We start from the raw sequence: 15,131 nt of genomic DNA, 5'->3' as shown, positions 1-15,131 counted from the left end.
CTCGTATTCTCCCTTCTGGATCACTGGCTGAACTCAGGACTCAAGTCTGACACTGTTTTGGGGGTCTATGTGACATTGGCTGGCTGCCTGAATCCTCTCCTCCCTCCAGTGATCATCATAGAAAGACTGGAAAGAGAATGAGGACATGTCCCCAGGTCTGGGAGCACCCTATTCCCTTTGATTCTCCTGCCCTATGGACACACACCACACGGGGGTTCAGCCCCTCAGCCCATAAGCATCCTCCAAGACCACCCAGCCAGTTGCTCCCACTCAGTGCTGCACACACACCACTGCCCATCTGGCCCCAGGAGCCAAAAATCCACAGGAAAGCCACGTTGGGTCAGGAGGAGAGCAAGATCAAATCCCAAATACAAGCAACCTGCCTCCTCGTGGCTCCTCCTGCTTCAGCAGGAATGGCAGAGGAACATAACAATGAGCAAAGCCAGTGAGAAAGCACAGCATGATTACATTCACCTCTAAAAATAGGACACTGGGCCATTTCGACTGAGCAGGCTTTTCTTGGCACAGCAGGACATTCCTGGCAGTCTGCTGGTTATTAGCCCTGGGCCCCATTAGCAGGAACAAACACCTGCCCCGGGTGTCCTGTGCAGGACAGGGCTTGGGCAGGAGCAGCCTTGCGTGGCAGAAGCTTGTCTGCACCCAGGAACTTTTAATTTATTATCACATAAAGTTGTCCAAGTGCAGAGTGGTGCTCAGGGTAGGGTGAGGGCAGGTGCCACTGTCCCTTTAGCCAGGCAATAAAGCCAGAGGGAACCCTCTAACCACAGTAGGACAGAAGATCCTTCCACTTCCTCATGCTCTGCTGCTCCTGGGACCTTCCCAAATTTCTCATATCAATAAGGCCGTGGAGAAGAACAAAAGACACTATTACTTTCCTCTGAGTATCTCAAGGATACATAAAGAAACATCTATTCTGTAGAGGCAAATTTAATGCCCTGATTTTGGGGTCATTTCAGTCTGTTTTCAGAACGTGGTTAGAACAAGTTATTCCATGCTTTTACCAACCATCTTGCTATCTCTGCTCTACCTACATGTTCTGGAAAAGTACCAGGTCTGACCTATGAACGTTTCAGCTGTTTCTGCAGTGACGCTCAGAGCAAGGTGGAAAGCACCTGAAAACCAAGTGTACTCTACAAGGTCTTATCAGAGGTCCCAAGTGAAGTCTCAGGCCACTTCTTTGCCTGGATCCCATCTTAACTACTTCAGAAAATGGCTGGCATTCCCCACCAGACAAATCAGAAACCCAGACATCTCTCACAGTGGGCACACGCACAAAAAAAGCAAATGAATGTCAAAAACCCTTTGAAAACGCTGGCTGGGACCAGAAAACTGGCAGCAATTTGAGGAGCGCTGCATGCAGAGAAATAAAAGAAGCAAAAAGGAAAACCAGGAGGAAAAATTACTTGCAGAAACAGAACTACCACCACATAAAAAAGAAAGAAAGATCGTCTGGCAGCGCAGCAACCTCCTCTGCAGCCAAGGAGTCTTTGGAACAGCAATGACGGTTACAGGAGCCCATCCAACACATTGATCAAGCGTTGGTTTGTAAAATAAACCCTTAAATAAATTCCTCCAGTTAGAAGGAAAATTCCTCAGTGCAGTGCGAAATATCTGATGGAATGATTTATTGTTATTATTATTGCTGCATTAGCTATTTTTACTGTTACAGAGCCTTTCAGCCGAGGTGCTCGTCATTCACAGAGGGACTGAGAGAGGCAGGCAGAGCAGCCAGGCACTTTCATCTCCGTCACACTGGAATTCCTGTGCTGCCCAGCTGCCTCCCTGGGGAGCTGGAATCCCACTCTGGTTTCAGAGCGATCCGCAGCAGGATGTTTTAAGTATGAGATAAAGGCCCGGAGAACGCAGCTTCAATGACATTGTTGTAGCAATAAAAAGCAAAATAAGAAAAGCAGACAGGAGTGATCAGCTGCAGAAGGACAGGATATGGAAGGCGGAGAACCAGCTGCAAGGTGCACGAGCCATAGGTTCAAACCATCCCGTTCTGCCAGCAATGTTGAGCATCCACCATTTATGTGAGTAAAAATTTCATGGAGCATCTGCATTTCAGAAAGAATTCAGCAGCTCCACACTGCGTTTTCATTTCAACTCTTGTTCTTGATTTAGTGGGTTAAAAAAGTGGTTTGATTAGCACTGATGGCTAACAACAAAATGGAATTACATGCTCTTCAGAATAATATTGTTCAGCAAAATTTCTTACACAAAAAAAATTGCTCATACAAAACCCAAATTTAAAAAGAAAACTGGAATGTGCTGTATTTCAAGGGTTTTTTTACAAACCAGCGCTTGATCACTGTATTTCAAATGTGCTGTATTTCAATTATCGTATATAACTAAAAATAACTAAATATATAATAAATAACTAAAAACCTAAATAACTAATAATAACTATTTATTTAGAAGTAAATAACTAAAAATACTAGCAGGTTGGGTAGGGACCTTTGCAGAGGTCTGCAGATCCAAGTGCAGCATCAGAGGTAAACCAGCAGCCACTCACATATCTGAGCTGATCTTACATTGAACTGCTTTCACTTTAGATGAGGTTTTTACTCTCACTGACTAAAGTTCATGCAAAACATTACACACAAACACACACACTCCAGTTCAATCAAATCTTATTCTTCATTTTGCTTAGGCATCTTTTAATTAAGGGAGCTCACACAAAAAATAATGCAAAGGTCCAACTGATAAAATTTTTATGTGGAACTCAATTAAGCCCTAACATTTTGGGGCTATATTCCTCCAATTTCCAATTTCCAGAAAAAGAGTGTGGACAATTAACAGACTGAGATTCCCACAACATTCATTTTAATGGTGATTGTCTTGAAGCACTTCAGCCCAGAGGTACTATAAAAATGTTTTGGAAAGGACGAGAAGGCATGAGATTTAATCATAAATCATATAACAAAAAGAAAATAAAAATATAAAAAGCTGGGGGATGTACAAGCTCTACAATGCCATGTGGTCACTGTGGACCTGATCCCCAATCCACTGGAGAGTCCAGGTCTGCAAAACCGCTACAAGCTTCAACTTGCAGGCTTGACTGTCCCAGTGCATGGCACATCCTCCAGACAGTGTATAAAGCTATTTGCTCTCACTGGGAAATAACAAATTAACCACAAATGCAAAATAAAAGAAGTAAAAAAGTGAATTCATTAAATTGTGCAGCTCAGATGTGAAAAACATATCCTTGTAGACACAATTGAGCCAAGCAAGCCCTTCACATGGACTAAGGGCTACAATCCCTTAGGGCAGGACACAGTTTGCCTTTGCAACTCCATGTTTCACTTTACAAAGAGTTCAGGATTTAAAAAAAAAACACCTCAGTGCATAGATTTGCTGAAAGGAACACACAGGAGTCAAAATGTGCTCCAAGATTAAGACAGTTACAGCATTTGTCAGCGTCCAGGCAAAAGACTTCTCAACCACAGGAAGAGCAAAGCCCTCATCTTGTTCTCAGGAGGACAAATACAGTTCTGGGAAAAGCGCCAGAAATCTTCACTTTAGTCTCTATAGAGTAAGAGAGTGGTGGGGGTTGTTTTGGTGGTTAAAGGAAGCACTTTTCTCCCTGTGCTTTCTTCCAGCATCGCCTGCAGGACCCGCACTGCCACCCTGAGCAGCAGAGTCCTCACTGAATGCTTTGCTGCAGCCAAATCCAGTGGGAGCCAACAATAAACTGAGAATTTATGTGCAAAGTGACATCTGGGGCCGGGGGCCGGGGACAGAAGGGTGATTCAGCGCAGGAGGGGAGCACCCCACAGCTGCCTGGGCAAGGCAGGACCGCTCGTCTCCTCGCCCGGCCCCCACCGCGGCTGCACGGCTCAAACCACAGCCCGGCCAAAGGATCACCCACGTTCTCACAGGAGCAGAAATGCTCCCAAGTATTTGAAAAAAGCAACGCCTGCCTAAAAGTGACAAGATGGATCCACACTGTAAAATAACTCTCCCCCGCTCTGCATATGCTGCTGATCAAAATTGCCAAGTTATCCCAACCTTGCTTTAAGAACAAAAGATGACTCTTTTCCACATGCAAACTAATACAGCTCTTGGCTGCATTGGAATCAAGTTCCACTGCCTGTCTCCAGAAGAAGCATTCTAATGAATACAGTTGCCTCAGACTAGTCTGAAGGTTTCTGGCCAACCCCAATGAGCACTTTGGTCCATATAACAAGCAGTGCTTAACACACAGCTCTGCAACAGAGCACAAATAGTTTTTGGGCATGACATCCATCTATGAGCTGCCCAACATCTCTACACAACTGATATCCTGCAAAAGAGAAGAGTATCTACCAAACAACAACAACAAAAGTGGAAGAGAAGAACTGGCTGCTACAGAAACCCTAAGTTCAGTCTATATTTCTGGCTTGTTTGAAAACCAAGTGCTCCCAGTTATCACCCTTGGCTCAAAAATGTCACTAAGCTCGGCAGCTACTCAGAGCATGCATCAGGTTTTGCTGATAATACAAAAGATGGAATATCAGTCATTATGCAGCCAAAAAAGGGGAAATAAATTACCATCCCTGGGAGATGTTACAGCTGCAACTGACAGGTGAGGAACACTGAAGAAACATCTGAGGATGGACTTCAAAAGAAATATTTTTACTTAAAATAGGCCTGAAGCTGGATTTGACATCCCTCTTCATTTGAAAAAGAGGGTTGACTTGGGGAAATAAGCCAACTACCATCTCCCTTTGGAACTGCCAAAATACCTGGGGAGGTGAAGGGGTATCATAAAAACAAACTCAGCATCACTGATGTACAGTGAAAGGGCAGAGAATAGAAACCTGATACAAAACTGCACTCAGGACCACACACAAAGCCCAAACTGAAGGAGCAATTACAAATGTGGTTTGGATTCCAACTGTTTAAGTACTTAAAACTTGAACTTATCGTCTTAAACACTGCAGAATTAAACAGAAATCATTATACATGTACAACCAGCTGCCTGGACTGGACTTCCTTGAGGAGATTATCCCTGTGTTATACCAGCAACATCCAAGACTGAGTCATTCACTCTCCTCCTTTGGTTTTCATCATATGACATCATGTTGGAGAAATCAGCTAAGCCAAAATGCTCACAAAACAGCTGTAAAATGTTTCATCCATAAGCTGCATGTCTTCTTCCAATGAGTTCAGCATTTGTAAAGTGAATATTCTTTAGGTAAGCAAACTAATTTCTACTTACTGTTCCATGGTAGTTCTTGTACATCGGCATTTTCAGGATATTTGACAAGTAGTCCTCCAGTTGTTTCTACAATTAAAATATTGACACTAGATAAGATGTGGAGGGTTTTCTTGAAAATTCCTGCAATCCCACTGTCCAGCATTAGGAAGCAACCAAGAAATCAGACACACTTTTCATAAATACATTATTATGTTGTCATGGGATATTACAGCTCAGCACCATAAACAGTTTGGTCACAGGTTGTTTACTGTTCACATATCTGTGTTTATTCTTACCATCAGCAAACCTGTTCCTTGGCAGTGTCACTTTGAAGGTCAACTTTCTTGACTGAGCCCAAGTTTCAGAACAATTGTCAATGCAAAATCAGTCCCCACTGTTTCTGACCCATGTGAATTAGCTTTGTGAGAAAACACTGCCCGAGAGGCAACTGAGAGAGCCTGTTTAACCAAAACATCAGGTTCATGGGGTGAGGAGCATCATGATGATGCTGCCCTGTCCCAAAAGCCATGGAGAGGGTAGTGATTGGGCCTGTCCTCCCCAGCCAGGAGGGGAGAAGAGAAGAAACCATTATGGGAGAATTAATCTCTTCCTATCCTCATGGTAAATGGGCAAAGAAGAAATCAGACTGTCACAGCACAGGAAACTGGACAGAGTCCTACAGGACACAATACAAACCAAAAAGAAACAAATGTCATCAGGACCTTTATCCTTCTCAGCACTGACATCACAGCACTGAGCTCCCCAGCTGGGCAGCAAGGGGGTACATCCCCCTGGTGAGAGCAGGGGGATTCCCACAAGGAAACCAAGGTGAGTTCAGAAAAAAGGATCTAGAACACATTTTTATTCCTCTTTTAAACCAGCATCTCTCTCCTGAAACTTCCCGCGCACCAGTGGAGCCGTGCACAGCAGGGAGGGTTATCTGCACGTCACAGCCATGAGACACAATCTTTTGGGACGTGAAGCTCCAGTGGCAGAAAGCCCAGGGAAGGAGGGAGCAGCAGAAAGAGAACGATAAGCACAGGCTGAACAAACATGGGTTTTTACAGCCTTTTTTTTTTTCCCTTGCAAACAGCAAAGCTGCAGTGAGGAGGTAGGAAGACATCCACCCTCTCCACGGAAGGGCCCATCTGTTAACATCTGATGAAGTTACACAGAACACGTGTGCCTCGGCTAAAATTACCCACGACAGCACAGAGAGCCTGGCTGTCAGCTCCTCTTTCAGAGGGGGACAGGACTGAAATCTCTCAGATTTTGATGGCCTCGGGGTTGCCTCCATCACGCAACTTGACTCTGCGAACTGCCTCTTCTATCTTTAAATCAGAGCAAGTGGGAGGAGGGGAACCACCACTCCCAGCATCCTGGTTGTCCTCAACTGCACAGGAAAAAACTTTGCCCGTATGAACCCCGAGAGAAGCATCCTCATCACTGCGCAGGGGAGAACGTGGCGTTAAAGCCGGGCTTGTCAAAGTGTAAGTTTGCCAAACAAAATACTTTAATGGCAATAAACAAAGGGTTTGATAGCATGTGGCTTTGCAAGCAACCTGCCTGGCACCTCTGCACCTCAGAAGCCCTCCCAGGGAAGCACCCCCTTGGCCCCCAGGCTGAGCTGGGCACTCACCCTCCTGCTGGAGAAGTGCTCCTCCCGCACCGTGCTCTCCGCGGTGTGCGGCAGACTCGGCATCTGCCTCTGTTCTCCCCTTTTGATGGATTGTCTTCTCACTGTGTGGCTGGAAGGAAAAACAAACCCCAGCATCAAGTCTCAGTGCTGCAAGTGTGTGTGTGTGTGCGCCTCGATATGTAACCCCCCATCTGCAATGCTTTTATTTTTCCTATCCAAACTCTTAAAAACTGAGATGGGTGGGCAGGACGGCAAAAAACGAACAAAAAAAAAAGCCAGTGTGGATTCATTCAAGAAGCCAGGGTGCTCCAACTGGCTCACAAAAGCACAGCACAGAAATATCAGTTTCATTTTTTTGAGGGCCACCTCTTTTTTGCCCTCAAATAGAGAGCTTACACTTTATTTTTAGGGCATTAAGTTCCTCCAGCACTTAACCACTCATAATTTCACCTTTATTATCATATCCCAATGTTTCTCCACATCAGGAGGCTCTTGCTGACCTAGAGCACTTTTCTTCCTACTTATTTTCTCTTTTCCTTTGTTTCTAGCCACCCTGAGCACCAAGGCCAACCTGGGCAGGGCTGACCACCCATGCCAGGGACCTCCATATCTTCAACATCCAGCCCACACTGTCAGAAAGCCAGAGCTCACCAGCAATTGCCATTAGCTTTAGCATAACCAATCCCCAAGTTCAAGGCAAATTCAGCTCAAAAGCTGGTGATCCGGGAGACAACGTTTTCTGTGTCAGCAGAGACATGTTTGCATCACTTAGATTATAGCTACTAAACACACAGATTAAATATTTTCATTATAGCTACTAAATATTTATAGAGACTGAATTCTTCTGCCCTCTCCTCCTTACAGCAAAGGAAGTGGGACCAGTGAAATCAAACAGATACGTTACTAAAAGATCCCGTCCTCCCAGAGCCCACCTTGTCCTCAGGGATCCACACTCACCTCCTGGTAGGGATAGGGATGCGCACGAAGGCTTTGTATCTCAGCAGCTCCCTGTGAAACTCCTGGAAGTGCTTGAACTTCCTTTTCACCTGCCAGGTGAACTCTCCATGGGTCAGCTCGATGGTGTAAACATTGGGGCTTGGTACCTGAAGAGGAGAACATCACTACAAGGGATGAAGCTCTGAAACAAGTAATTTTCCTGCAGCTGCTCATCTGAAGAGCCTTTATGCAATTTTACTTAAGGATCATTCTGTCTCATGATTTCTTGTTCTGCTTTATTAGATTTTATACAGACAGGTAACCTCTCTTAAGTGTTTCCTGAGGCACAGGCATTCCTCCTTCCTCAGCCCATGAACAAGCACGCGCCAAAATCAACCCACGAGCAGCACTGTAACACAGTTCTAACGAAAGGAAACGAAATTTCTGGAGGTTCTGACCTTCTTAGTGGAAGTGAAGCGTTCAACTTCCAACACACGCACTCGGACAGGACATCCCGTGAGGTACGTCTGCGCGCCCGGCTCCTTGAACCCATGGGTGTGATAGATGGCAGAGAAGGGAATGCACGCTGCAAGGACCACAAACCCTGTTAGCTCAACAGCCTCGTAGTGATCCACGAGGGCATGAAAGCCAGCAGACAGCTGCAATGCTTTAACACAGGGGCATTTACACAGCAGCATTAATTCCACTAAAATATGCCAGGTTTTATTTAAGAGAGCTCGAAGGCAAGCTTTCGCAGAAGGGGCTTGACTTGAAAAGCTCAAGTTTTAAGAGCCTCCTGGTTCTAAACTGGGGTCAGTGGCTGGGCTTGGGAAAACCCCTGAGGCTGCACCCCATCTGTCAACAGATGATTAAACCCAGGCATGACACAGGGTGAGAAGGTGCGGGTGTCAACTCACCGGTGCCTTTCGGGTCATTTAGCACCTCTGAGTCGACCTCCTCCCCCTCCACGTGGAGCTCCCTGGTGTCCAGGCTCTCGATGATGTTGCTCATGTCTGCAGCGATCTTCTTCAGCGTCGATGTGGCTGCATGGCTTTGGGCTCTCAGTGACATCTCTGGGGCCCACGCTCTGGAGCCGCGGGGCGCTGGGGAGAGAAAGGGGCAGGGCTGTCATCACCCCCTCTGCAACGCAGAGCAGGGCTCAGGGAAACCACTGGCAGCACAGGGCCTTCTCATCCCTCCAGCCCCTTACCCACATTCATCCCAACTATCCTCATCCTGATGCAAACAGCCAGCGCTGCAGCCACAGCAAACCACTGCCCAGAGCAGTGAAAAAGGACAGGCAGCTTCAGGCTGCAAGAGAAAATTTTCCCCCCATGCCAGTGACCACAGGACTCATACACTCTAGTTGCATTTTTAAAAGCAAAATAAATAATATTTCACTTTTCAGCTAAAAACACCTGCAGGGGGTTGATTGTTGTTTAGGATTACCTTCATGGATTGATTACAAAAGGGAAGCAAGGAAGTTTCTGCATCAGCTCGCCTGATCATCTCAACAAGCTCTGCAATAATGACCATACACCAGAAAAAGCACAAACTATATCAATTCCTGGCCAAATCCCAGACTTAATTCACAGGGCACTGTGTTTCCCAGGTCAGGTTGCAAGGAAGAACAGCTCACTCAGAAAATCAGTAGGTGTTTTTGTTACACGTTCTTCCTTTGATTGAACTAGTGATACAAACTCCAGGCATTATTAAGATTTCCTCTATTTCTCTGCACCTTAACAATTGCCTGTGGTATCTGCGTGTCTTGTGCTCTCCCACGGCTCCCTCCTCTCAGCAGGCTCAGACGTTACAGCTGTAAATGTTCCTCCCCAGGGAGCAGACAAGGGCTGGGGGCATCCTGATGCCCACAGAAGGCCTGGGAGCAACAAGGTGGACACTCCAGCTCATCCTTGTGTCACCCCTCCAACAGCACAGGTGGCTGCAGGACCAGCCCACAGTCCCTTAGTGATGGGGACATGGGCAGGGGGAAGGCTGCTGCCTGCTCAGGGTGCTCAGGCAGTGGCACTTGGAGGTGTTTAGGCACTGATGACTACAGCACTTCCCACCTTTACTCCCACCCAGCCATGCCAGGAGCCTGAGTCAGGACAAAAATGGGGAAGGAAGAAGAAAAAAAAATAAGGAAACAAAAATAAATCGATATGTGACGCATGTCCACTTGGACTGGCACAAGCCTTTGGCACCTGTGTGTATTTGCAAACCCTCCTCTTCCTCCTCCTCCTCCAGGCTCTGCAACTCACTGTGGGGCTGAGGAACTGGCTGCTGGTCCTTGCACGCAGCCAAGCTCCAGCTCTTGGGCATCTCCATGATAAATAAGTCCCTTCAATCTTTGCCCTGCTCTGCAATAAATGTCACAGCTCCACAGCTTCACTAAAAAAATATGGACGGGACAAACTGGCAACATTTTACAGCAGTCAATACAAGGATGCCCATTTATACTGGTGGAAGCTCTTACATTGTGTGAAAGAATGATTTTTAAAAGAAGTGTGACATTTCTGATGTCAAATTCTGCAAAGAACACTGTGCCATTATTGTTGAGTGAGCTCCATAGCAAGAGCTGGGTATGCCGTAACTTGGAAATAATTTAACATTTTAATAAATCATGTGTTTAGCTGCTTTTGAAAGGACATTCTTTATTATTGTTTCCTCTTGAAACAAGTACATTATTTTATTACTACAGAAGGCTGATATCATGTAAGCCCAAAAACACGTTAAAAGCAGTTGCCTTCAGGAAAAAAAAAAAAATCCATTTGCACGCAGACTTGAATCAAGAAAAAATGGGTCAATCTCTTCTTTTATACCAAAGTAAATGCAGAACCAACAGCTTCATCTTGGCAGTGAGGGCTCTGAGGGCCTTGGTGGCTCTGTCACCTTCCACCAGTGGCAGGGAATGCCACCACAGCACAGAGGCTTTAGGACCAGACTGGGTGATTGTTGGGCCCCCAGGTCACTTCAAGAGATGCACCTGAATAACTCAAACATAAACCCACACACGTACACTCCTGGGTTCCTCCTTCCCCCCTGGTACACTGAACTGTGGGAAAATGTCCTGGGTTTGGCTGGGACAGAGTTAGTTTTCTTCTCATTAGCTGGTACAGTGCTGTGTTTTGGGTTTAGGGTGAGAAAAAGGTCGATAACACACTGATGTTTTAGTTGTTGCTGAGTCCTCCTTCCCCTAAGCCGTGACTTCCCAGTTTCCCAATCTGCCAGTGGTAAGGTGCACAAGAAGCTGGGGGTCAGAAAGGTCAGGACAGCTGACCTGAACAGTCCAAAGGGATATTCCACTCCACAGAACATCGTGCCCAGTATATAAACTGGGTTGGCTGGAAAGGGCTGATTGCTATTGGGGAACAGGCTGGGCATCTGTCAGCAGGTGGTGAGCAATTATTGGATTGTGCATCACTTGTTTCCCCTCGGGTGTTATTCCTTTCTCTCTCTCTCTCTCTCATTACAATTATTATTATTATTATTATTATTATTAATAGTAGTAGCATAATATTTTATTTTGTTTCAATTATCAAACTGTTCTCACCTCAACTGCTGTTATCCACTTCCCTACCCAGCCCACACAGCTTCCCCACAGCAGGAACCTGGCACTCACACTGCCCCACACCTCCCTCACTGTCACTCCATGGAAAGCCAGTTCTCCCTGTCGGAAGCTTTACACTTTTCCTATTCTAACAACACACTGCAGGGGAACTGAATTATTCAGAGAGCATAAGGTACATTTTCATTTTCCTCTAGCAGTGAAGTCATTCAACCTGATATAGACTGGCTTTGGATGCTTGATTTTCTCCCTGGAAAGCAGGCATACACAAATATCATTCCCAAGGGAGGCCACAGAGGTTATATTTCCCAAATAACCCTGGGGGTGGCAGAGGGGAGCCCAGAGCCCCACTCTGCACTGACAGATACAATAAAATCCTATTTCCCACTCAGCATTTCAGGCAAAGAGGTTTTTCTGACCATTTCTAGATGGAAATAAAGCAGCATCTTGCTTTGTATTTCTTCTGTCTGTATTCATGTTTAGAAACAAAACACAGTTTGTTTTTTTCTTAGTCTGAAGAAGCTTTTGCTTCATGGAAACTTAATGCCCTTTCCAAAAGAAGTTTTCCACAGTCCAAGAGAACACAAGCCCAAACACACTCTGTACGTGCCAAGCCAGCAATTACACTTGAAGGAAAGCAGCAGACAAATACCACATCAGGAGGGTTGGAGGAAGAGCACACGGAGAGGAGCCAACAGGGAGAGGATGCACATCCTCCCTCCTCCTCCTCCCCTCCCTGCCGTGCCAGGTACAGCTGGGCTCCTCGTCACATTAATTGACGCAGCCAGTTAATGGATAAACAATTAACCAGTGTATGCAGTGATTATTTGCCAGGGACCACAGCAGGGCTGCATAACTCAGGGGGTTTTTTTTGATTTTTTTTTTTTGAAGCTGAAGCTGTTTTCACAGCTGGCACAGGCAAGTCCTGGGATAATGCAGGGTCCAAACTCAGATGGGCCTGAGTCAGTCCCAGCAGCAAGATTCCCCCCACAGAGATTAGAGCAAGATTTTGGGGTTGAGAGGGAAAGCGTGACATGTCCAGCAGCCCCATGAACTTGGGCAGAGGCCAAGCTCCCCATCACAGTCAGCTGCTGCAGAGCCAGAGGGCACAGGACAAACCCAGCCCTGGGCAGGGAGGACAGCACTGGGGTCAGCTGGAAAGACAGGACACAACACATCCCTCTGAAAGCTTCTGCAAATTGCTTTATACGGCTCTGCTCTGTAAGAGCAATTTAACCTCTTGGCCAGAGTTTCCATGTGGACACTGCCTGCATTCCCACGGCCAAGCTGAGGAATGCTCCCGGCTTAATCTGCAACAGGCTGGGTGCAAACAGGCACCACACAAGGATATCCAGGATTTAACCACAAACCAGATAGGATACATCAAGAAGGCCCTGTCCTTCCAGTGCCACTCACTGCTCACACTAGTGATGGACCAGAGAACGGAATTATAAACCTGCTGATAACTGTCAGCTTTGGAGGCTGCAATTACGTGCAGGTCAGAGAGAACTCAAGCAGCAGGAGAGTGGAAATAATAAGATAAATTCATGAGAAACAAGTGCTGCATTTTAGTATTCATCTGTTGCCATTCAGGATAGAAAATAAGCAGCGTTTGTTTAAGGAAAAAAAACTAAACAACCAAAACCAAAGAAAAAGACTAGGGTTTGACTGACTCAAGAACCAGCAATCCGAACAAAAGCAAAACCTGTGCCAAGATGCACAAACAGGGATATTCCTTGCATGCCAAAAAGGAAGATACGGTGCAGAAGAGTCAGATCTAAAGCATTTGACCTGTGAGAACAGTGTCAGTACTGAGAGCAGGAAGAGAAACGTGACACAGTCTGCAAGCCTACAGAAGGCTGCTGTGAGCAAGGGTGGACAAGGGAGAAGTGCTCTGAATTAGAATCACAGAATCATTGGGTTTGGGTTGGAAAGGACCTTAAAGACCATCCAGTTCCATGGGCAGGGACACCTTCCACTAGACCAGGTTGCTCCAAGCCCTGTCCAACCTGGCCTTGAACACTTCCAGGGAACAGCTTCTCTGGGCAACCTGTGCCAGGGCCTCATCACTTTCACAGGGAAGAATTTCTTCCTAATATCTAATTTAAATCTACTCTCTTTCTGATTAATTTCTGGCTTAAAGCAGAGACCAGGGAGAAAACTCTGTCTACTGGCAAAGGCACGGGATTGCCTGAGGAGGGGTTTGCAAGACTCCCAGGGCTGGAGGAGGCAGGGGCAGGGGAGAGGGAACAGTTGCACCAGCTCCCTTTCGAGACCCTCAGATACCACAAATCCAAACCTGCTGGCCTGGGCAGCCAGGAGCTGGCACAGCAACCTTCATTTGAACAGAGGGAAGGTGCTGCTCCAGGTTTATCCAGCTTGAAATCTGCCTGGGCAAAAGCAGCAACAAGGAAAAACCAATCAATAAAGTCAGCAGTAAAGGAAAACTTCGGAAAGAATTAACAGACAAGGAAGAAGGGAGATGGTAAGACACTGAAAGAGGCAAAAAAACCCCACAAGCACTGCTGACACCGCCTTTGTTCAGCCTAGTTCTCAGATTAATTTTTTCTTCTTTCAAGCACCACTTCAGCTCTCTGCCTCCTGTCGCCAGGCTGTCCCCACAGCACAGGGGCCCCCCAAGCCTCTTGAACTAGTAAAATATATACACTGGAAATAGCGACTGCACCAACAATCAGCCAAGATTTCAACTACAGGGGCAGTGACTATTAAAGTAAAAATTAACTACATTAATCCCTGAGCCCTTGTGAATACATTGCAAACCTGTAGCTCAATCCTGCAACTTTGCAAGCTTGGTATCTACTTCTGCTATTTGCCATTTTGGTTATGCTTTAACCCCAAGTTATTACTTCAGGGATCATATGACAATCTCAGCTAAAGAAAATGCTTTTCTACTTGTTGCACAGGACAACAAAAGCACAGCTTTAAAGGCATGGAAAATATGTATTTTCTGCCTTTGAGTTAAGTAAATATTCATGAACAGTTCTGTGTTTTGAAGTTATTCACGTCCTGATGTGAAAATGTATGCAGCTGGTAATAGCACAGATTACCTAAAATTTGGTCAGCCTAAATTTAATCTGTATCGTGGCAGATCTGCAACAAGCTCAGATAAACCCTGTTCCTTAATGAGGTTCTGATGCTGATGAGCACCACGAAGAGCTATGAAACCCAGAAAGCCTTCATTTGAAAAACAGGGGAGGAGAGAAGAGAAAGTACATCCAGGAAAAACAGACATTTCCTGCTGATGCCTCACAGGGTTTGATGCTCAACATCAACTCCCATCCTTATGGTGAGAAACACTTTAATCCCTGAAAATTACCCTCATTCCAGTTCTCATGACATCTCTCTCAGTACAGTGACCTTTTGGCAAGGGCTGTGACAAGTGACCTCTGTTCCCATAGTTGGTTTTGTCCCGCAGGCAGCAGCGCCCGTGGTGGGACATACACAAACCTCCCGGGCTGCATGGACAGAATCAGACAGGCTCAGCCTAAAACTGGGCAATGAGATGATGCTATTAAAAAGAAAAAAGAAAAAAAAAAAAAAACAACAGTCAAAACAAAGCCCAAAGAATTTGAGCCATGAATTCTCTCTCTCCTGCTGCTGCTGCCAGGAGCCTGGGTGCCATACAGGCACTGACAGCCCAGATGAGATGCCAAGGAAATCCCATGCATGATGCCCTCAACAGCTATTTGCTCTGTCTAGTGGTGATGAATTTTTTCCATGTAAATATTTCCTAATTTATCCCCTTTGAAACCTAAAATTAGCTT

General features: G+C 45.9%; 1 protein-coding gene across 3 annotated transcripts in view; it reads right to left on the bottom strand.

Annotated features, from left to right (window-relative positions):
- The window catches only part of PLD1 (phospholipase D1), a 62,434-nt gene that overhangs the window by 35,926 nt on the left and 11,377 nt on the right, over positions 1 to 15,131 (bottom strand). For 2 of the 3 annotated variants that reach the window (XM_027685470.1, XM_027685471.1), the window contains exons 1-5: positions 8,696 to 8,849; positions 8,237 to 8,364; positions 7,800 to 7,945; positions 6,843 to 6,951; positions 5,225 to 5,290 (exon numbers count right to left, since the gene is read on the bottom strand). In XM_027685470.1, the coding sequence (XP_027541271.1) occupies positions 5,225 to 5,290; positions 6,843 to 6,951; positions 7,800 to 7,945; positions 8,237 to 8,364; positions 8,696 to 8,849 (603 nt within the window). Of the gene's footprint in view, positions 1 to 5,224; positions 5,291 to 6,842; positions 6,952 to 7,799; positions 7,946 to 8,236; positions 8,365 to 8,695; positions 8,882 to 15,131 lie in introns of those variants that run through there. The other variant, XM_027685469.1, reaches the window with a different exon arrangement.

The sequence above is a fragment of the Neopelma chrysocephalum genome, unplaced genomic scaffold (genome assembly GCF_003984885.1).
Source record: "Neopelma chrysocephalum unplaced genomic scaffold, ASM398488v2 Primary Assembly neopelma1_69, whole genome shotgun sequence".
Classification (NCBI taxonomy): Eukaryota; Metazoa; Chordata; class Aves; order Passeriformes; family Pipridae; genus Neopelma; species Neopelma chrysocephalum.
This window is presented reverse-complemented; position numbering and strand designations above follow the sequence as displayed.